Source organism: Xyrauchen texanus, chromosome 1 (genome assembly GCF_025860055.1).
Source record: "Xyrauchen texanus isolate HMW12.3.18 chromosome 1, RBS_HiC_50CHRs, whole genome shotgun sequence".
Lineage (NCBI taxonomy): Eukaryota > Metazoa > Chordata > Actinopteri > Cypriniformes > Catostomidae > Xyrauchen > Xyrauchen texanus.
This window is the reverse complement of record NC_068276.1, coordinates 32,568,650-32,591,708: the sequence shown is the minus strand read 5'-3', so window position 1 is coordinate 32,591,708 and position 23,059 is coordinate 32,568,650. Positions and strand designations below refer to the sequence as shown.

Genomic DNA, 23,059 nt, shown 5'->3' with positions numbered 1-23,059 from the left:
GGGAATGAGACGTTGTGTCCCCCTTGCCAAGGCACTATTCCTACCACTGTAACGCCGTAACCTTATTCTCGGCTGCTCAGTGCAAAAACCTGACTGACAAATGCACGTCCGCTCCCTTTATACCCGTATGTCCGGGGACGGGACATGCAAATTCTGTCTGCCAATTTCACATAAGCCTTTCTCATGTTCAGAGGTACGCAAGGCTCTCAAGATAGACACTTGTGTCACTACAATTGACATAACGTCTCGTTCCCTCCATCAGGGTACGGAGGGTACAACAGTACCCTCTGTGGCGTAGTGGTCTAAAGCACATAACTGTTAATCAGAATGTCGCTGGTTTGATTCCCACGACCACCACCATTGTGTCCTTGAGCAAGGCACTTAACTCCAGGTTGCTCTGGGGGGATTGTCCCTGTAATAAGTGCACTGTAAGTCGCTTTGGATAAACGCGTCTGCCAAATGCATAAATGTAAATGTAATCTTGACGTTTTGTTTGGTGTTACCTTATGAAGTCAGGTTGATTCAGACATGTTAAATATTGTATTTAAATTTTTACTTTAATAAAAACAGTTCATTTAGATTTTACCACATTAAGCATTTTTTTTTAGATTAATGCCTTTTTAGTGTCAGCACATTAATGCAGTATTTTGTATATATTTTTAATAAATCCCACCCTCATGATCAACAGTATTAAATGTCAAAAGTTAACCTTTTAATCAAGTATTATTCTCTAGCCAACAAAGTAAGGTGTTGAAATTATTACAAAGCTAACCTTTTAATCAAGTATTACTCTCTAGCCAACAAAGTAAGGAGTTTAAATTATTACAAATGTCAGACATTAGAATTTATTTGGGGTATGCCTCCATCAAATGAAGTAACCCCTAAAACATTCATCAATTTGCATACAGAATGAATAAGACAAAATCAGGACACAGGGATGTAATAGTCAGTACTTTCCCTGGGTTTTAATGAAATGTCTATTGCTTACATTTCAAGGGCTTTATCCTCTGAACTACTAAAATGAGTTATCTTTTGGGGTTAATCTGTTGAATGGAATGCATTTGTGTCATTCAAAAAGTGTTGCCTGAAGAATGTTGCATGTCAATACTGTAACTACCAACATTTCTCTACTCATTGCTCTCCACTGAGAGCACTGAGGTGCTCTCAGTGGACTGAGAGCACCTCAGTCCACTGCTGTTCACTCTGCTGACTCACGACTGTGCAGCAATGCACAGCTCGAATCACATCATCAAGTTCGCCGATGACACGACCGTGGTGGGTCTCATCAGCAAGAACAACGAGTCAGCATACAGAGAGGAGGTGCAGCGGCTGACGAACTGGTGTAGAGCCAACAACCTGTCCCTGAATGTCGACAAAACAAAAGAGATGGTTGTTGACTTTAGGAGAGCACAAGGTGAACACACTCCGCTGAACATCGACGGCTCCTCTGTGGAGATCGTCAAAAGCACCAAATTCCTTGGTGTTCACTTGGCGGAGAACCTCACCTGGTCCCTCAACACCAGCTCTATCACCAAGAAAGCCCAGCAGCGTCTCTACTTTCTTCGAAGGCTGAGGAAAGCACATCTCCCAACCCCCATCCTCACTACATTCTATAGAGGGACTATTGAGAGCATCCTGAGCAGCTGCATCACTGCCTGGTTTGGGACTTGCACCGCTTCGGACCGCAAAGCCCTGCAGAGGATAGTGAGGACAGCTGAGAAGATCATTGGGGTCTCTCTTCCCTCCATCAAAGACATTTACAAAAAACACTGTATCCGCAAAGCAACCAGCATTGTGGACGACCCTACACACCCCTCACACAAACTCTTTACCCTCCTCCCGTCTGGCAAGAGGTACCGAAGCATTCGGGCCCTCACGGCCAGACTGTGTAACAGCTTCTTCCCCCAAGCCATCAGACTCCTCAATACTCAGAGACTGGTTTGACACACACGTGTCCTGAGTTGCACTTTAATTACTGTCACTTTATAACTGTCTGCTACCTCAATAACTGCTATGTGCATAGAACACAGTATCTCATAGTATGTTATGTTTACATTTTTAGAAACTGTCATCTTTTTGCACTACTGAGTACTGGTCGGCGCTGCACTGTCTATTGTCCTGTTCATTGTCAGAAATTTGTTGTACTGTCCTGTACTTTTTGCACGTTTGCACGTGCACTTTATATAGGTATATATAGGTTTTTTATATAGGTATTTTATTTTGTTGTGTTGTCTCATGTGGTCCTGTGTTGGTCCTTTGTTGTTTTTATGTAGCACCATGGTCCTGGAGGAACGTTGTCTCGTTTTGCTGTGTACTGTACTAACTGTATATGGTTGAAACGACAATAAAAACCACTTGACTTGACTTGAATCATTTCTTGAGTAAAGATGGTTCACTAGAATAACTGAATCTGATATACATATATAAGAGAAAACTGCTTGGCAGACAAAAATCTTAAAAATACAATATTACATTTTGCAAGTACCCAAACAGTACCCCTTGTGGGTTTACTTAAGAAAGCTAGCTCTAAATCAATAAAGGAAAAACCTCTCAGATTCTATCCAAGATTCTAGGTGCCCAAAGTACAGTCAATTATATAAAACAGTTCTGTCTCCCTCCCCCACCCCTCCGAAGGCATTTGGTTACACTGTTAAATTATGTGTTTTTGCTTTTTTCTTTAGTTTAGGTTTAGTCAGGAGAGTGCGTGCATCATTTATGAATGTGGCACCAAGATAGACTGATTTAGCAATTCAGTTATTTCTTTTTAATTTTGCTGCATACTAGACATAGTTAGCTCATCTTGGCCATTGTGAAAAGGTTGTATAAATGGTATTACCTAAGGAAACAACTGTGTTAAGAGTAAAACTGATTCTCAGAAAGGAGTATAGAGTGACAAGACATTTCGGACATTGATTTCTTGCTTGGTTTGAAACATTGGTTGGTTTCACATTAGAAACCACAGAAATAATGCACTAAGTACTGGGAACTAACACAACAAGACTTGACAGGGCAGATGAAAAAAAAAATGTATAGAGCAAACATTAATAGAGCCATCTGGCTTGTGTTTGACACCAAGCATGAAGAAGAAAAATCTCTCCAGAGTCTGGCCTGCAAATGAGGACCAGAGGCCTCAGCAATTGAACTGTCATTGCAGGAGATGCTGTTTTGTCCTGCAGAGGTAATGATAGACTTCAGCAGCCCCTGTCTGTTCCCACTTACCTCCAGGGCAACACATTCTCACCTGAAGATAAAAGCAGTCAAGTCAGTTTTCCTAAACATACAGAATAACAACAGTTATGTAATGATGACTACCAATTGGTCACTTTCTGTTTTACCCAAATCCCAAGTTTGTTAACCTAAAACTAAAATGTACCTGTCATAATAGGGGATGAAAAAATATTCTTTTTTGTCTGTACATGTAATTTAATCTTTAATTATCCTTCCCTGCAAGGCTCAACATTATCCCTCTTCTGGCATTCTTTCAATCAGGAGTAAAATTAAAAGTGAAAGAACACTTCTCAATTAGTTCAACTTCATACTAATACTGCACGGTACCCACGACAAGGCTTTGAAATAAGAGCAAGTGGAAAAGTAAATTTGACATCACAACAGCCTGAATTGCTTTCATGTTTGCAAATAATGAGACTTAACTTACTGTCCATATACAGCATAGCCACCACAGTATCAGAATCCAGACTTAAGTAATGGCGATTTGGACCTAGCAATGAACTGTATCTCCCATGTCTTTGTCACAGTCCTTCAAGCTCCAACCAACTATTAAAAACAAATAAAAACAGTGCAGCCAATCAAAAGTGTTTATGCAAACAAACACCAAGCATAGCTATTTGTAAGTATAAGCACCAGTGTTTGGTTATCCACCCACAAGCATCTGCAGTTGGGACCTTTCCCAGGGGGCATCAAGCAAAGAGAGAAAATTTAGAAAAATGAAAAGAGTGAGCGAGGAGAGGAGAGGAGAGGAGAGAAGAGAAAACAGCAGAATTATTAGAAACACAAATTGTTGGAGATATTGTAGTCTACACTGCATGATGACATACATTTGACATACTTTGATCATTACATGTGCACACAAACATACCATTAAGGTTTGGAGCCTTATATGACATATACTGTATGTTATCTAAATGAATACAACATGCATGTGCACAAGCGAGAATGCAGCATTCAACTACGTCACTAGAGGGCCTTCTTAGAAACACAGTAACAGATTTATACTAGTCTACAGTGTTTCTCTGACCCTCCAATCTGTGTGTAACAAGCTACAAATCCATGACAACAACACAGGAACACTAATAATAGATTTACACTGGGGCCCTCAGAAGTACTGCCAGCTAAACAGTCCTGTTCACACAAGCTCAGCACAAGAGTGATGAACAAACCTAAATATACAGTATACACTACAGTGCAGTTCACCACACATCAAATAATAATAATAATAATAAAAATAAAATATATGAAAAATATGTTGGAATAATCAGTGTTGATTCAACAACTTATTACACATTAATTCAATATTTACCATAATGTACTCCGGACAAATGGTATAGTGACTTTGGTATCGCTCCATCTTTAAAAATAATGTCTCTAATTATTAAATAAAAGAGCATTTACAGAAATGGAGCAATATGAATTCAAGCTTAACACTGCAGAACAGACAATGAAGCACTTTCTACTTTATAGTATCCAACACAGCTTTTATTAATTAGCTAGTCTGATAACTTTATTATGCCTAGGCAAAGATAATTGAGGATCAAAGTCTCCCTCACTCTGGTCAATTTATCCATCTGCTAAGATTAAGTTTGTTTTGGATTATGCTGGGCAATGCTATGGCCACATACATTTTAATTTGAGGTTTTCTTATTAGAATATTTATTACCTTATTTTACATTTTTGGATAATTTAGCAGTGTTAATACCTGGCCAGGAACGAAGCGTGGGGAGACTATGAGCAATAATTCAGGATCTCGTATGTCTGGGATTCATCTGAATATATCAGGAATATCAGACTTGTTTAATGAGATATCATTCAGCTTCGATCCAGAGTGTCCCCTCCCCTCCACTCTGCCCCTCTCTGAGCAGGGCCTTATTATTATTTCATAAAAAAGCTCTGATCTGTCTTATGAAAAAGCAGAAAAGCTTTGTGAAATTCATTAAAGCAGCCTGAGAAATGTATTAAATGAGAAGGTGAAGCTGGCTGTTGGTTTAACCTTTCTGCTGTGCGGCTTTGAGCCTCCATAATCCCTATGCAAGGCTAACAAAGGCCCCCCCCCCCACACACACACACACACCTATCCATCCATCCATCCATCTATCTATCTATCCATCCATCCATCCATCCATCTATCCATCTATCTATATAGCTAACTGTTTATGCATACAAAAAAAATATTCACAGAAAATTGATGTAATTGTATCAGACAAGACTGATACCAATCATGTATCAGACTCCAAATATCCTAAAAGCAGTGGGAGCAATGGGGATGAATAGTGATATGTATGGACGATCGGTCAGTGTGCTCTGCCTCCTCAATTAGGGCTGATTTAACTTTCTACCTCCACCCCCAGTACTGATCATCAGGCGCTGCTCCACATGCATTATGGATGAGGGTGCCCATATGCACTTGGGCTATCATGCATGTCCTTGCACAAGGAGTTTGAACAAACTACTGTAAAGATTCTGGTCTTTCTTTTTACTGGTTCCTCTTTCTTTAATTGTGCTTGTAATCTGAGCATTGTGGGATGATAAATTTACATTAGAGAGTGTGATAGAGTTTTTGGTTTTGAAACTTTAGGGTTTTAGGCTACACCTTAAATTATTTTCCTTTTTGATTATTAACCTAAAATATTATGTGGCCTAAAACTAGTAGGGGAGACCAAGGCAAGTTTTCATGAGGGCTATATCTTAGCAACTATAAGGTTTTGTATCAAATGTTTAACTAGACACATACAGAATAGAGCTATACAGTAATTGGCTTTAAAAATAAATATTGGTGGAGGTCTATTCTATTCACTGAAGTAAAAAGAGTGAACGTGGTAGGCCTACTCAAAGTATTGATGGGCCTATATTCTGCTGCTGTCGTTGCAGTTTACGAGTAATCCTAAATCCCTCCATTAGAGCCGTGCATTTACCCGCGGCTCTCTTGCGCCTCTCAAAGAGTGAGCTCGTAATCGCAAAAAGATCACCGTGGACATGGTACTATTCGTCTTGCATTATCCCTGGAAATTATAAAATGAGAGGAGATGAGATTGTTGCAATAGCCGCAAGCCGTGGGGAGCGCGTGAACATTGTGACAGCTGCGTGTTATGATGCGCGGGCACTTCACTAGTAGGCTACAATCAAAATGATTTCACAGTGAAACTATTAGGATAGTTATTAGGAGAGAGAGAGAGAGAGAGAGAGAGAGAGAGAGAGCGAGAGAGAGATGTGTCTTCTAATTATATTGTCTGAAACATTTAATAAAACTGCTGTATTATCCTTTATCCAGACTTTATTCCGCACGAGGGAGCATTATTTCTATCATCCCTTTCAAGTAAACATCCTTCAATTAGAATGCTGTTCCCGTCACCTCCCACTACTGCCGTATAATTAGACTTGAGAGATGCAGCTAATTCTCTCTCTCTCTCTCTCTCTCTCTCTCTCTCTCTCTCTCTCTCTCTCTCTCTCTCTCTCTCTCTCCCCCATTCTGATCGTCTAATTTCTCTACAGAGGCATATTTGCACGGTGTAACTCGCTGGTTAAACAAGGCCATGTCAATTTGTTAATTGTTACAATTACGCATTTCTCGTAATGGTCGCGTAGGCCCCGAGATAAGTATCAATCAGTTTTCTGTTGACCTGCCACTGGTTCTCCCTGTGTGCACGTCTGCCGGGACTGGACCTCTCTCTAATAGAGAGAGATAGAAACATCATCGCAATTAACATCAGGTCGGACCTCTGATCGGTCAGACAGATGCGAGCAAGGGTCCTGCACATACCTCTTCAGTTCATTTCTTCATCAGCTGGGTTGTTTCTTAAATGCAATAATTATAAACCTTGGTATCACCAAGCACATAATGTAATATAGGGAAGATAAGTAAATCATATAATTGTGGTTAAAGCTTAGAATAGTGCTATATAATGTTTTTATAAACCTGAAAATAAAACTATTCATATATCAAACCTTCGTTTGCATTACTGAAAATATTGATCAAATTAATTAGCGCAAATATATTAACATATATCTAACGTGTGTACAAATTGGGTCCATGTGAGAATACCATAGTGTTTTATAAATAAGGGGGCAGAGGGACAAGAGTGAGCAAAACACACCTCAAGAAAAGCGCGAAGCATGACGTGATTGGCAAAGACATCACTCTATCCTCGCCGTCCCGGGATTACAATGACGTCACACGGATACCCGTGCATGAATGAATTCTAAAGAACTATAGAGGCACAAATAATAGCACAACCGCAAGTTCATATCTTGCAAGTCTTACGTTATCCTTTAAGCTTATAACAACAATATTTTTGTACTTGATGAAGCTTAACTGTAATTTCTCGTTTCCTTAAGGGGATTATATAAAAGTAGGACTGGGGTAAACATCCTCAGAGCTTCCCAGTTAAGTGCAGTCATATATTATTGAGCGAAAGGCCGAGTGTGAAAATGTGTGTAAGACGGTGGATTTGAAGTAGATTTGGTTTCAATCGATCAGCAGAAGAATATTGCTTATGGTAACAAAAGCAGCAGCTATGTCTTTCTCGCAGTTTGGATACCCTTACAATGCAACTTCTCAGGTAAGCATTAAAATATTATATATTTTCCTATGAAGATGCTTAAAGACCGCTAAAACTATGTGTTTTTATTGTTGTAATTTCTATGATATTCTCTGGATTTTAACACTGGGTAGCAGTTTGCTCTGTCATTGCATCCCAAAAGTTACGCTATAGCCTATCTTGGGGTTTGTCAATATTTATAGTAATTTGTTATTTAAATTATAAATGACCTCACGTGTTGTTGTAAACGTGTAAATTACCTTTACGGTGTAATTGTTCATGGTGAGAGCGAGACTCCTCCCTTTGCCGGTTGCCTCTGCAGTCTGTGCGTATAAATTAATTACACATTTTCAAATAATAGCGATTTCGACAATATGACGTGCGAACAATCATGGTTTTACTCTAATATGGAAAAGATAAAACGTTTCTATGCAGGCAAAAATATATGACGGTTCACTTACCGTTGAGCAAAACTTAACAGAAAGTTTTACTTTCCGACTAACCAGAAAATGAACACAGGTTTCATATTGTACACTGTAAATCAGTACACACACACACGCACACGCACACAAATACGTTTTAAAAAAAACTAAACGTTGATAGATAGTTCCATTAATTGTATTAAGCCTCAAAGTAAAATTAAAGTACGTTTATTCTTCTTTATAAAACGGATACAATATAATCCGTTTCAAAGGAAGGTTTTACTGTTCATCCTATCAACAAAGCGTCTTCAGCTTACCTTACATTTCTGTTTAAGGAAACTGTGCGGTTACTTTGTTAACTAAAAATAAAATGAGTTTTCTACCCACAATTTTCTTCATGCAGTATTTCGTGTCGGCAAACACCAGTACGACTTGCTGCGATTCGATTTCCAGGTCTGTGACTGAAGGATCGAGCGCGTCTCAGACAGCAGCCTCCTTCTGCTGTCCCTCCTATGAGAACCGGCTGCTGGCGAGCACACGGACAGAGCTCAACGCCGCGCTCGGGATGTACGGCTCTCCATACGCAGCAGCTGCGGCCGCAGCCGGTCAGAACTACGCCAACTACTTTCCGTACAGCGCCGACCCCTCGGCTTTCTATTCAAGCTTGGTATGTGCAGCGCTCTCATCAGATATAAAGCGAGTTCTCGTTCAATCGATTGACTCATTCATGTCACAGCTTGTTATGGATTATTTTGGGTTGCTAAGAGGATCAAGTTATTGTTGAATAACTTTTAATAATCACAAGATATAGAATGAAGAGACACTGCACATCGTCTACTTGGTTTAATTGGGAATATATACACAGAAACATAAGTAATGCATATTGCTTTAACATAGAAAAAGTCATAATTAAGAGACAATAAGGAGATAAAATAATAAATGTCATAAAAAAATAATCAGTACAGGATCAGACTAAATACTATTAATATATGGAACAGCTGTCGCATGCTATAATTTTTCTTGTACTTAACTTATCTGCAGAACCCACAATATGATATCAAAGAGGGATCTGGAAGTCTTCATAGCACTATAACCCAACCTGCTGCCTACTATCCATATGAACACTCACTGGGACAGTACCAGTATGACAGGTGAGTTTAAAGACTGTCTCACCTCTAACAAGGTTAATTTAATATATATATATAAATTCTTAAGTTAAACACGCTGCTTTTTGTTATGAGCCAGGTATGGGACAGTTGAGTTTAATGGTTCAACACGGAGAAAGAACGCCACACGTGAGACAACGAGCACTCTTAAAACGTGGCTTTATGAACACCGGAAAAACCCATATCCTACAAAGGGTGAGAAGATCATGCTGGCCATCATCACCAAAATGACTCTCACACAAGTGTCAACCTGGTTTGCCAATGCTAGAAGGAGATTAAAGAAAGAGAATAAGATGACCTGGTCCCCCAAAAACAAAGCAGGGGATGACAGGAAAGAACACCTCAACAAGACTGACACTGACAGCATTACCAAAGGTACCTCATACCTCTTCTCATGTGTAATTTAATCCAATTTATTTAACTTTGTTTGTTATTTTTAAATCATGTGAATTGCACTTCAGTACCTCTCAATGCTTTTACATAGATTCCAAAGATTGTAAGGATGAGCAGGACCTGCAGTTCAGTGACCTGGATGAAATTGAGGACGAGGACAGTGACAAGCTGGACAGTGACTGTGAGAAATCGTGTCAGGATGACCTCCCGACTTCCTCCCCTCTAAAGAGAGACTGTAACCCTGACCTCCCTCGCCATTCTAACTTTGCATCTTTTTCCTGTGGCCTGAAGAATTTGGGGCTTGTAAACCCTGACTACCCGGATCCTCTGGGCTCTAAAACACAGCAGCAGCAGCCATCACCTCAGTCCACCTCCATAAGTACTGTGGCACTCTCTCACTTTGAGGCTTCAGAGAAGCCCCGGATCTGGTCACTGGCACGCACAGCTGCTGCAGGGGTTGTTTTAAGCACGCAGCATGGAGGAGATTTGCGGACTGGGCCTGCAGACTGTCAGATGCAGGGAGTCAGGTTGCCCACAGTCGGAGGAGGGCAGAGTGTTGACCTAATCAATACTGAAAGCCTTTACCAGGAAGGGCTGCAGGGGATACATAAGGCTTACAGTAGTGGAAGCTTCAAGACCCTCCAGTTACACTCTTCGTCCTATCCTATACTGACAGAATCCTGCCAGTACTCCTCAATAGAAGGTACAGCATCGCTGTGTTTAATCTGCATAGTACTATAGAAACGCACCAAGTAACAATACCAATGTTTGATAATGTTTACTTATCAGCTGTTGTTAATTTTGAATGCTAGTCAACATTCTAGTTATATTTAAATCCTTAGTTAATGATGACACTGATACATATTCTAAATACCTTAAAAATTCAACTTATATTGTGTCCTAGTTAAATCTGTGTAGTGTTTAAATTGTTTATGGCTATTTTATTGACAGATGGGTATGTACATTCAGGGGGACTGACAATGCATTTGCGGCCTTTTATGTTTACTTTAGGCTTTCCCAGCACTGGGAAGATAGAGACAGAACCCACAGAGCTCAGTGACACATGTCCAGCACTGCAGGATACTAAGACCACTACATTCAGATCTGTGATGAAGAGGTGAGGAAGGTGAGCAAGAGTTACTAAACACACACATACACACACACACACACACACACACACACACACACACACACACACACAAATATTTTTGCATTATTATAATTTTTTTAATATTTTTTAATTTATGTATGGATATTTTTTTTCCAAATAAGGACATCCAAAAATGGTCTAAGGACCCCAAAGGAAAGATTTGTAAGATTTGGCTCACGTTTGGGTACAAAATTGTAACCAAACTAAGTGTACAAACACAAACAAATGTTCTTAGTTTCTGAACACCTCATGGTGATGATCTCATATTTTTCCACATAATAACAAGAACAAATTTAATCAGTTAAAGTTAATCAAAAACTCAAAAGAAAACATGCACTTTCTTTTCAGCTGCTAGATCCACAACAATGCAGACATGCATGTAAACTATTGTCTTCTTTTCTAAAAAATAAAAGAAAGAAATCCAATCATTTAGGATTACATGATATCTGTCACCCCACAGTCTGCATAGATTTGAGCAGACATCAAGTAATGCCATTACACATATTTCTTGTACAGTAACTCTGACAACAATAAACATTTTTGCTGTGCAGCCCTTAGCTTAACTGATAAACATCATTGGATTGTTCTGGCAAAATTTCAGTCACTGCGCAATTAAAGTAGAAATATGTATCTTTCTATTTAGTATCTACATTATATATGTGTGTGATTTGAGGTAATGAGTTATACATATCCTTCTTTGCCACAAGGATTTCATCAAGTAGTCACCCAGTAGTACCTGTCCTGTTCACTTAGCCTACCTTTCACAATATGGGCTCATACATTTCCTTTCTCCCTCTTAATTAGGACTGCAGAAATGGCAATAAACACTGGGATATTTTCTATGATCTACATTATGCACTATGGAACGGAAGCAAAGAAGAACTAAGCTCATGACAGAAGACACTTGAAATTCTAGCGCAATGCTGTGCGCTCTTTCTAGAACTGTGAAAACTGGAGGCAGCCATAATTTTGCACAATATGATTTGATGGTTTCAATAACTTTATGCAATGTTTTGTGGGTGTATGAGAATACATTGTCTGTGATTTATTATGTTTGCACTGGCAATCCTAGTTTAGTAGCCTACTCCTATTTATCTATTTATTGTTTAATTATTCATTTGCTTTATTTATCTGTACCATGCGTCTGTGGTCATGTTCTTAATGTTCTGTGATTTACTTTTTGAAAGCTGTTGTAAAGCTTACAGCCAGACTTTTTAATTTGATTTACTTATCAATAATAAATGAGGTGTGATACTGTGATCCTGAGGAGTTTGTTGTGTTTATATCAAGAAACTGTGTATAAATGTGATGTGTTTTCATTTATAAAATATTTTATAAGAACTCATTTTCAATTTGTCTGTATTTATTTCTTTGTTTATAGCGTAATCAGCCAGCCTTGTAACGGAATGTATCCTCCTGATATGCTTAAAGTCTGGACGTTGTTGGAAGGCAATAATACATTTAGAGGATGTGAATGCTCAACACGGGTGTGAAGAAAGGGGGCATCCGTTTATCATTGTCGTTGTTTAATCGGTATGGGCATCAAACACTGTTACTGTTCAGGCTATGAGTCATGCAACAATAGGTTATAAATGCAGCTTTGTCCAGTTCATCATCCAGTTCTTGTGGTAACAACGGTGTCACGCGGAAGTTCATGTCCTCATCCATACGCATGAAGTGTTCTGCAGTTAATTGTTCGAACTAACATCCCCGGGGATCTTTAACCACTACAATTAAACGTGCTAAGCAATGACTGAGAAGTTTCAAAAACACAGAGAATTTGTTTTTCGTTTATGTATGATCTTAGGCTGATCATTTCAGTCGCTGAGAAAAAAAATGAGCTGGCATGTAGAATATTATCCTAAACGGATGAAAACTTAAATTGAAATAATTAAAAGTAATTTACACTATGACGTGTTCATGCATTTGTGATGTTTTTGTTTTCAGGACCGAGTCAAAAGTACACTTTTAATGTCAGAGGTAAAACACGATCATGCAAGCATAAATAATATAAACAAGGCTGGAGAAATGACCTACTGGTCGGGCTCCGGGAAATTAAGCCGCAGAAAGATAGACATTATTTCAGGACGGAGTGGAAGATTAAGGCATGTAATAAGCGCATTAGGACGGTGGGCTATTAGGTCTATTCAAAGGCGCTGTAGTCAATTTGTGGGCGAACTGAAAAAGGGGTCGTGCCGACTGTCATGTCACTTGTTTGTGCTGCAGAATTCCTCAGAAAAAAAAAGAAGAACAAAAAAAAACCCAGGTCTACAAAAGGTCATGATCATATATCAAGAAATTGAATACACCTATGAGTAAAAGTTTATTTAGCAAAGCATTCAACAGATATGGTCATCATGCCATAGATGTAAGTAATGAACCAGTTCTTATTTAGTTATTTTTTATTATTATTATTATTATTATTATTATTATTATTATTATTATTATCATCATCATCAACATTATTATTATTATTATTATTATTATTACTGTTGTTAAGCATGTCAAAGATGCCATGTACGATAAAAACACAAATGTTTGCATTTCAATCGATTATATTTTGGGGGGTTTGAAAACTGTTCAATGCTGTCGACTAGATTTGATGCTGAAGGAAATTGTGATAAAAAAAAATGTATCCCAGAGGCCTGACACGATGCAGGTGGCATGATTTGCCTCTTAGCTCTGTATTTGTATTTTATTTTATTAAAGGTCAACGGACTTTAGTTCGGATTATCTCTCGGGATCTGCACTCTACAAAGCAATCGTCCAACGGGCGAGATCTATTTCTACAAATCTCCCTAAATATAACCTATATATATATATATATATGCCTTTATATTACTGTAGGCCTATATTATTTTGATTAATAAAGAAAAAACACGAAGAGATACTGGTATGATGGAGAGTAACTTGGAATATTTAAAAACCAGTAGACTAATTCTTAACGGCGCAGGCCTGATTTTCAACCACCCGCTTGCTTTCCGGCATTTCCACGATCCAACATTTGACCCGGACCACAGATTGCCACAATAAGATGAAAACAAACAATGCACAATAACCAAAAACCCGTAGACCCGTAGCTTGCTGATTCTGTATTGCCAAGTGCTACAAGGTTGTGCGACGGCCACTTAAAGGCATTTGCCTTGTGTTAAATATTTAAAGCAAACTTAATTAAAATGGGAGCTGTAAAGAAGAGCTGCCAAACATTATTGAAGGTAATGATGCATGTGCAACGGGATTAGTGCGGTAGCGCTATACCTGAGGGAACCGGCAATAATAGCATGGATTCCTGCCACACAGCATCAGGCTCACACTGCAACTAATAGATCAATTAAGAGCCTGTTTCACAACAGGTTTACGCCATATTAAATCTACACCAACGAGGGCAGAAGAAATCTAAGATTGGATTCGCGTTCAGATGGGGAATATGGAAACATGTCTTCCAAAAATGTGTAGCTAATTTTCTTCAAAAACTGCATTCGTGAGTAACCATGTTTGTCTGTTGTTCAGACTGTGCATTAGTCTAATGGAAGGGTGCACGGGGACACATGCTATGCATTTTGCAGAGTGCATGAATGTAAATGGCATTACAATAATTTTTCAAAACGAAGAATGCACAAAACATTTACTGTATAGTTTAACTGGAATGAGTTCGAACATCGTCATTGTAATTTTTTATCCCCCAAAAGGAGTGAAAAAGATGACAGACAGACGATAGATAGACAGACAGACAGACAGATAACCACTCACCCCTTTGAAAGTTTCCTGAGGCCCCCTTTTGGCCCCAGCCCCTGGTTGAGAAAAACTGTTTTAAGGGACTTATTAGGGCTTATATAATAGTTTTTACAATCATATAATCAATATCTCATAAATTGCACATTTGGAACAAGCCTTTATCCTTAGTCTCAAACGTCAGGTTAGACAAATAAAAAATAACTGAAACTGACACTAATTAAACATGTAATATCAAAAATAAAATGTCTTTTTAATCAGCCACTGTTTTTTCTCATGTGTGTGTGTGTGTGTGTGTGTATATATATATATATATATATATATATATATATATATATATATATATATATATATATATATACACACCGTACTGTGCAAAAGTCAAGGCACATAAGATTTTTTCACAAAAACATTTGTCTTAAGGTCGTTATTTATATCTTCTACTTTAGTGTGTCAATAGGAAATATACATTTATACTCCCAAACATTACTTATGCAAATAGAATAGAAGAACAGGAAGCCCTGCAACAGATGTCATGGCCCCCACAATGCCCCCATTAAACATCGAGTCAGTCTGGGATTACATGAAGAGACAGAAATAATTGAGACCTAAATATCCCTATCCTAAATAGATAGAAGAACTGTGGCGAATTCTCCAAGAAGCTTGGAACATCCTATATGCCAAAAAACAAGAAAAGCTAGTGATATTTACAGCCTGGGTGGGATTTGGCAAATATGCTTATCTTGAAACATATGTGCTGCAGCATTCTGTGTATTGACCAACATCAATATATTCCATAAGCATGGACCATGACTGCTGGCTCCACTTTTATATTTTGGTTTGCTGTGAGAGTGATGTGCAATGATTATATATCATTCTCTGCTGACCAGGGTGACCCTGACTACAATTGACAACACCCCAGTTATTTGTGTCAAATGTCAACAGAGGGTTTAATATAAAAAATTGGGTGATGAGGGTTTTTCTCTCTAACCCCAAACTATTTGCTCACAGAGCATATGATTGTGATGTAAAACTAGCTAACTGGGCCTGACAGAATAGCAATGTCCAATTCATGCTAATAAGGTCCATAATAACAACGACAACATCTCCAACAACAATTTGCCCAAAGCCAGACAAAAGAGGTAAAGTGAAGGTGCCATTTGATGTGTCCCGCACAGAGGGCATATGAGAGAAGATCTCAGCAATGATTGCTCAGAGTTCAAATGTTGATGAGGGGGACAATATACACACTTCATTACATTTTGTCAAAGGGCGCAATTAAATTTGTCCAGGGCATTGTTTCGGTGCATGTCTCTCCTCATGAAATTCCTGGTCGCCATAGTTGCTACAAGGTCCTTGCTAATGAGTTTTGTCAAAGATAATTATGGTGGCCGAAGAGCTCAATGAAAAGCTGGCTTTGTATGCCTTGTGGGCAGATAATACATTTTCATCCATTGCTACTTCCAGTGCACTGTGAATGACCTGCCTGACCTGACCCTCTCCTGGCCAAGGGTTGTTGTCCTGCAACGACTGAGTCCTACCTAATGTAGAGGATATTGCACAGGTCTAGACTAACTGTATCTATAATTAGGCCAATCGTACACTAGTGGTCTACTCCTTCTACATCAACCTTACATTTACTTAATCATGGGTCAACAGACTCATTATTCATCATTGGAGTGATGAGCATAGAAGTCATTCAAAAGAAAGAAGAAGAAAGAGAGACCGGCACAGAGGATTATGGGAACACTATGTGTTATTTTTTTCATAGCTTCAGCTATACATCCTTTCATCCTCATTGAGACATAAAGATTTTACCCAAGGTAAAATACATATAATTAAAATGTGATTTACCCTTAAAACTGACAAGGATGATAAGGTTTTCACCCTAAATACTCACTAAGGTTAAACTGTAACATACAGTATATAAATAACTCTATTAGTCATAAACACAACTCTGGCTTTTGATATCACAGTTTCATACTATGTTGCATTCTTTTTTTCCATCCTTTAAGTTGGTTTCTAAACAGCACATCAACTCTGCAGTGACAGAAACATTCAACCCAGTTAAATATTCCAAACTCAAACATGATATGTTTTCTGTGTTCCATTATTGTGTGGTTAACTAACAAACGTAAAGCAGTATCAATTCTTCTCTGAGTTGTGTTTGTGTGCATGTCATGTCATGTGCGCATCTATGTAACAGAGAAAGTTTGAAGCATGTAAACTCTATTAAGAAATGCACTCTGTGCCATTTTCTCAGAAAGTTTACATACATGTATGTATGCGTACACTGTATGCTATGTGATAACTGAGATAAAGGGAGCCACTCCCTCTTTGCAACCCTTGCACAAATTCAAGGAGAATATAGGCAGAATGTTGCTTCCCCTCTTATAGCCATTTCCTCGAAGAAGTCTGCAGCATGCATACAATTCCTGAAATACCTCAACACAAACTTTATTTTACCAAAGTGAAACCTTACCTCAAAATTCCACCATTGTAATTAGTTATGATGTGTTTGAATGAGAAAAAACAATGTCTAACAGATAGGAGATCAAGTTCAGTTTAGGGATATTCAGTGGAAGATCACAGCAGGGCTGCATTACAGGATTGTTTCTACATTCCTCTCTTCACTCTTCCTGTTAGGTGTCTTCAGATCTGTGGGAATCTCTTCTGTTACATTCAACTCCACTGTGCAAGGAAGTCAAAGAAGAATTATTATGAAACTGAAGAATCTATGCCTACATTCACCATCCATCAAATTTTATTTGGATGAGGCTGACAATGAAGGCAAATCTGTTATACTGCCGAAGAATTCAAAAACTTTGTAGCTAATGATATTGAAGTCACACTCTAGAAGTAACAGTTTATGAAGTTATAACAGTAACAGTTCTTGACATCCTCACTTCTATAAAACCTCGAAAACTAAATTATGTGTAGCTTGATGCGCGCACACGCACACACACACACACACACACACACACACACACACACACACACACACACACACACACACACACTCGTTGGTGCAGCTATCCTTATGAGGACTGTCCATTGACATAATACTATATGTACTATATATTCTATCCCCTAATTCTCACCCTACCCCTAAACCTAACCCTCACACTTTGTGCATTTTTACATTTGCAAAACAAATATTTGTTTAGTATGTTTTTTAAGCGATTTTAATTATGGGGATACTAGAAATGTCCTCATAAACCACATTTATAGCATAATACCTTTGTAATTACCAGTTTGTAACCTAAAAAATTAGGTCCTTGCAAACCCCCCCCCCACCCCACCCCCTCCCACACACACACACTCACACTCACACTCACACTCACACACACACACACACACACACACACACACACACACAGATAACTTGCAAGAAACATCATGTCTCCAAAAGAGGCGGGTGAGAGTGAAGGTTACCGTGGTAGAATGGTAGTTATGACATTGCTTAGGAATCATGTATTCCAGAACACAGTGTAATCAAGACAGGCTGTTGCAACACACCCACATACGGTTCTGGCTAGGTAAACAGTCTATTCCAGCAGCCTTGGGCACTGAATGCAGACCACACATTGTCACAGCTCACATTTAGACGAGACTACCATAAAAAAGGCCCATTATGCACGTGTGGGACTTTTCACCCGGTTTAAAAGCCCTCTGGGCTGTGGCCAATGACAGAGCATCATAATTATGCATTTATTGGCCATCTCAATTCAGCTATGACTGATTCGGCTCCCAACCCTAAACGTTTCCATTCACTCTTTCATGTGGTTGGACTGACAGCGCCACAGCTTGCCTGTTTCAAAGGTGGGCTAACAAATATTTACGACCTGATGTGAAGTCATATGTAATCAGCACTCATGAGCTTTTTGAGAGGAATCGGTTATTGGAGCACGCTTATCTTTTACATTATAAATTACTTTTCAAGAGAAACTCTGAAACCTTGATGAGGCTGGCAAAAAATTATAAGTGACACATTTCTTTAGCTTCATAGATAATGATGGGTTATCTGCAAAGGTTGCTTGCTTGTAGAAAATGGTGGAAATAAATCAGTGGCCTCCCTCTACTGGTTAAAGTTATCACTGCAATCATGATAACCTTTTTAAAAACAGCTTCTACCATCTATGCAAGTGATCCCTAATGATGCAGAGCCAGATAATCTTATAAAAGAAAACAATGAGGATGGGTTGGGTCAGTAATTACACATTTATTTCAGTCACTTGAGGAATTTTTGTCATCTAGCAGGCAAAGCTTGTGTCATGCTCAGATAATCCTACCCCTGTCATTTAACAAATTCAAGCCACCCAGCTGGAGCAAGCATCTATGACCATAACTATGAAAATATCATAAAATAAAGCAATAAAAAAATATATAATAATCAATGGAAAAAAAAGCTAAATTATTGTGTATTTCCAGCAACAAAGGCAGAGGGTGAAACACATATGAAGGAGAAGCAAGTGAGTATGGCAGGGTGTGATGTGAAAATTAGATAATATAATTGGAGCACCATTAATAAAGCATACTTAAATGCTCCAAAAATAAAAGTTAGTGGTCTGATATCAGCATGTGTCAACTCTATTTCATTCTTTTCACTTTGATTCTTGATTCAAATAATTTATCTCCATGTCTTCTAATGCAGCAGGTTAAAGATGTAGATTTATGACAGCAATATGTTTCTTCCCATGCTTTAACAGCCCATGAGGCCTCATAGCAGGCACACATTATCCAAAATACATATTTCCCTCTGTATTAGGAGTTATGGGGATAGCAATCATCAAAATTAGAGCGATAAATCACTGTTATGCCATTAACAGGAGCATGGTTCTGTCATTTAGGTCATACCAAGAGCCTGAGAATGGTGGAGTGGGAAGTGTTCAGATGACATGTGCTCAAGGCGCACAGCGTGTTTGGTGGTCCTTATATTTGTAGCCGGTCCCCTCTCCTCTCCTGATGCTTCTCGCATCTGTTACACATTTCCCAATGATTCTGCCTCTTTGTGGTCATCCAGCGTTACTCCGCGACAAACTAGAAACTTATTTTCGCAATCTCTGTGGCAGGGGATGGGAGCGCAGAACATATTAAATTTGCTACTAATTTTAAAACTTGGCAGGGCAGGCCACGTTTCTGCCACCAGTTTTCTAGAGACAAGTCAGCTGAAGCCCAACGTGACCACAACCACAATACAAAAAAGCAGGAGGAACAGCAGCTCCCTTTGTGCCCCACACTGTAAATGTTTACAAAAAAGGGCTTTTTAAAACTAACTGGACATAATGACATTATGCTAAACTGGAGCTCTGATGGGGTGGAGGTGCATTTGCTCTGCTCTCAGCTTGTACTTCTGCAGCAGATAAAATGTGCTGCTAAAAGCCACACGGAAACCGAGGAACAAATTTTGCAGTCCTATGGAAAGAGTGGTCAAACCTTTTTTATCTCCAATCAAATACAGGTTCTGAAGATATCCACACAACACTCAAAATTGTTAAATAAAATGGCTTATATTAACATGCAGTTCAATATGTTAAATTATTATTATTATTATTATCATGGTCATTCTTGTGGCAAGCAGTATTATAACTTTGCATTTCTGCAATTAATTTTCATAAATAAAAATAATGGGAATTATTAGTAAAATCATTATTTAGGGTTCCCACACCTTTTGACACATGCATTTCAATGATTTCTCCAATTGCTCATGATTAATTAAAAATATATATTCTTTAAATAATTATACAGCGATTGCAGTCACAAAGAGCAGATTCTAGCCATTGAAATCATTTTTACGTTATAGGTACGTTTATTTTTTTTATTTTTTTTCTATAGACATTTCCATGATATTTCCATGGCAATTTAAGTTTAGTTTTAATTTATTTATTTATTTATTTATTTATTGTCATTTCTATGACCTTTCCAGGTCTGGAAATTACCATTTTAAAGTTATCTGTTTTCCATGACTGTGGAAATCCTAATTTGTATTTATTTATATATTTATTTTAAAATATAGACTTATGCAGGGACCTATAAACCTTTTGAAAACTATCTCAACTATTATATAAATCACTCAAATATATATTATTGAGCCAGACCAGTACAGAGCTTTGAATCAACCACACAGCAGTCCTTCATTTACATTCATTCATGAGCTCAACACCATCACACACGCCAGCATTTCTAGAGACAAGGTCAGAGACCCTAGAGGGCTACGCTCCTCTGTTTTTGTGTATCTGTCTGTCTTTGTGCGGATGTGACTGCTTGTCATGGAAACATATTTGATCCTTGCTTTAATTATTTTGCCCTCCCTGCATCTAGTAGTGTACAGGCAATCATGTTGGCTCTATAGAAAGACTATCAGTGCAGCTGTCACTAGTGGAACTGCACTGACCTCTAGAGACCGATCTCTCCAGGCACAACATGGAAGTTCACTTACCTGACAGCTCTGGCAACAGCCCACAGGAGTGAGACTGCACTCAGATAAACCTGCTGGTTCAGCACAGACCTTCTAGTCCCAATCTCTAAAACACTCACACACACCCATGCTGTCTTCACTACCCCAAAATCTCTGTGCACTGAAATTTATCCCCGCTCTAAGCCACCAGTGTTCTAATACGTTTAGCATATTTTCTTCTCCTCTACTTTGTAACTTATTGTTACAGTATCAACAGTTCATCTACAGTGGGTGTTTGTGTGTACATGCAGTATTTGAGTATGTTTTAGATTTATTTGTTAAAACAACGTTTATTACGTCTCCCTGGCAATATGTATGTGAGAAATGAACCTGAAGTTTATTAGTCGTATATAGAGTATTAACCATGTCAATTTTCTTAAAACATGACACTTGTGAAAACTCCCATCCAACATAAAAAAAATATGATTCATGGAGTAAATTTGGGGTCTGAAACAAAATATTTTCATACTAAATAGGAATGTCTGAGGGAGCCTGTTAAAATCACTGAAATCCTGTGGTATTCTAGGAGAGAGGCCAAATTGTATGTTACTGTTCCTTTGAGTAAACATATTTGGATTAGCAGGCAGATAGACATACAGACATTTCCAGCTTTTTCCAACATGTAAACTCTTGTACTCACACCTAGAGAAATGCTATTAACTGAACAAAAATATTAGTTCTGGTTGTGCTTGTAAGTTGAACTATTATTTTATGGCAGTGTTTTCTTTATATATAATTGATGATATGTTTTATACATTTCCATTGTGGGTTTGTGTATTTGCTTATCACAATACATCCTCCTAAAGCACACATCCCATAATCCTGAGTCCTGGTCTGTAGAAGAACATGTGGCATCTCATTTAAATGCTAAATCACTTTATAAGATTTGATTTTTTACAGACATTTGCACTGTTGCTGTTATCATCATCACCTTCAGTCCTCATATGTGATAAAACATGATGGGAACATATAAGTGTCTGGGGTCATAAAGGACAAATTTAACTGGAGCAGTAAAGTCTAACTCCCCTGAGTGGGAACAGAATACTGTATTATACATTTAAATGAATATACACAATGTATGAAATAGTACTGTACTGATTTAATAGTTTAGTTTAAACTATTTGGAGGGTAAAAAACACTGCAATTTGTTTCACCATGAGCACATGAACTTACGTTTTGTGTTGATATGAAATATCAGGACAAATAAGATTTGTCTATGAAAAAAAAAAATTAATATGACTATGCTATGTTATGCCTTAAAAACAATAGGGTGATTTTAAAGTCTCAAATTTAGTGTACTGTGTGTCTACACTTTTGTGTCTATATAAAAGTATGTACATGAGTGTAAGTATGCTTATTAATTTGTCAATGAATGCATAGGATATATGCAAGCGCATGTGTATAAATGCAGAAATGAACATATGCACTGCACCATAAGGCAGTGTACTGATTAGGGCCGTGTGTAATGCATGAATCAAAGGGCACAGAAAGAAAACAATAAATCTAACTAATGGGAATCCCTGGTGAGGAATGTGGGCAGAGTCACCCAGCTGTACCATCTCAGTGACCTCCCAGCTTAAACACACACACACACACACACACACACACATGTTTGGTTTCCATGTTTTATGGGGACTTTCCATAGACATGATGGTTTTTATACTGTACAAACTTTATATTCTATCCCCTAAACCTAACCCTACCCCTAAACCTAACCCTCACAGAATAATTTCTGCATTTTTAAATTTTCAAAAAACATAATTTAGTATGATTTATAAGCTGTTTTCCTCGTGGGGACCGACAAAATGTCCCCACAAGGTAAAACATTTCGGGTTTTACTATCCTTATGGGGACATTTGGTCCCCACAAAGTGATAAATACACGCTCACACACACACACACACACACACACACACACACACACACACACACACACACACACACACACACACACACACACACACACACACA

General features: G+C 38.3%; 1 protein-coding gene and 1 long non-coding RNA gene across 5 annotated transcripts; one reads left to right on the top strand and one right to left on the bottom strand.

Annotated features, from left to right (window-relative positions):
• Positions 1-2,857: 2,857 nt before the first annotated feature.
• On the bottom strand, positions 2,858-8,723 carry LOC127650045 (uncharacterized). Its single transcript, XR_007971382.1, has 3 exons — positions 8,579-8,723; positions 3,656-3,774; positions 2,858-3,241 (listed from the first exon to the last, which is right to left on the bottom strand). It is a non-coding gene; the product is annotated as an uncharacterized LOC127650045 (long non-coding RNA).
• Positions 7,478-12,236, top strand: LOC127650023 (iroquois-class homeodomain protein IRX-6-like). 4 transcript variants are annotated; one of them, XM_052135158.1, is made up of 7 exons: positions 7,478-7,790; positions 8,645-8,858; positions 9,233-9,342; positions 9,437-9,732; positions 9,842-10,453; positions 10,762-10,867; positions 11,705-12,236. In XM_052135158.1, exons 1-7 carry the CDS (start codon positions 7,777-7,779, stop codon positions 11,784-11,786), a joined length of 1,434 nt encoding a protein of 477 aa, XP_051991118.1. In that variant the 5' UTR covers positions 7,478-7,776; the 3' UTR covers positions 11,787-12,236. The 4 variants fall into 4 exon arrangements, with proteins under 4 accessions (XP_051991118.1, XP_051991102.1, XP_051991109.1 ...); XM_052135142.1 differs by having other exon boundaries at positions 8,595-8,858; XM_052135149.1 differs by having other exon boundaries at positions 8,595-8,858; positions 10,762-10,876.
• The last annotated feature ends 10,823 nt before the right edge of the window (positions 12,237-23,059 follow it).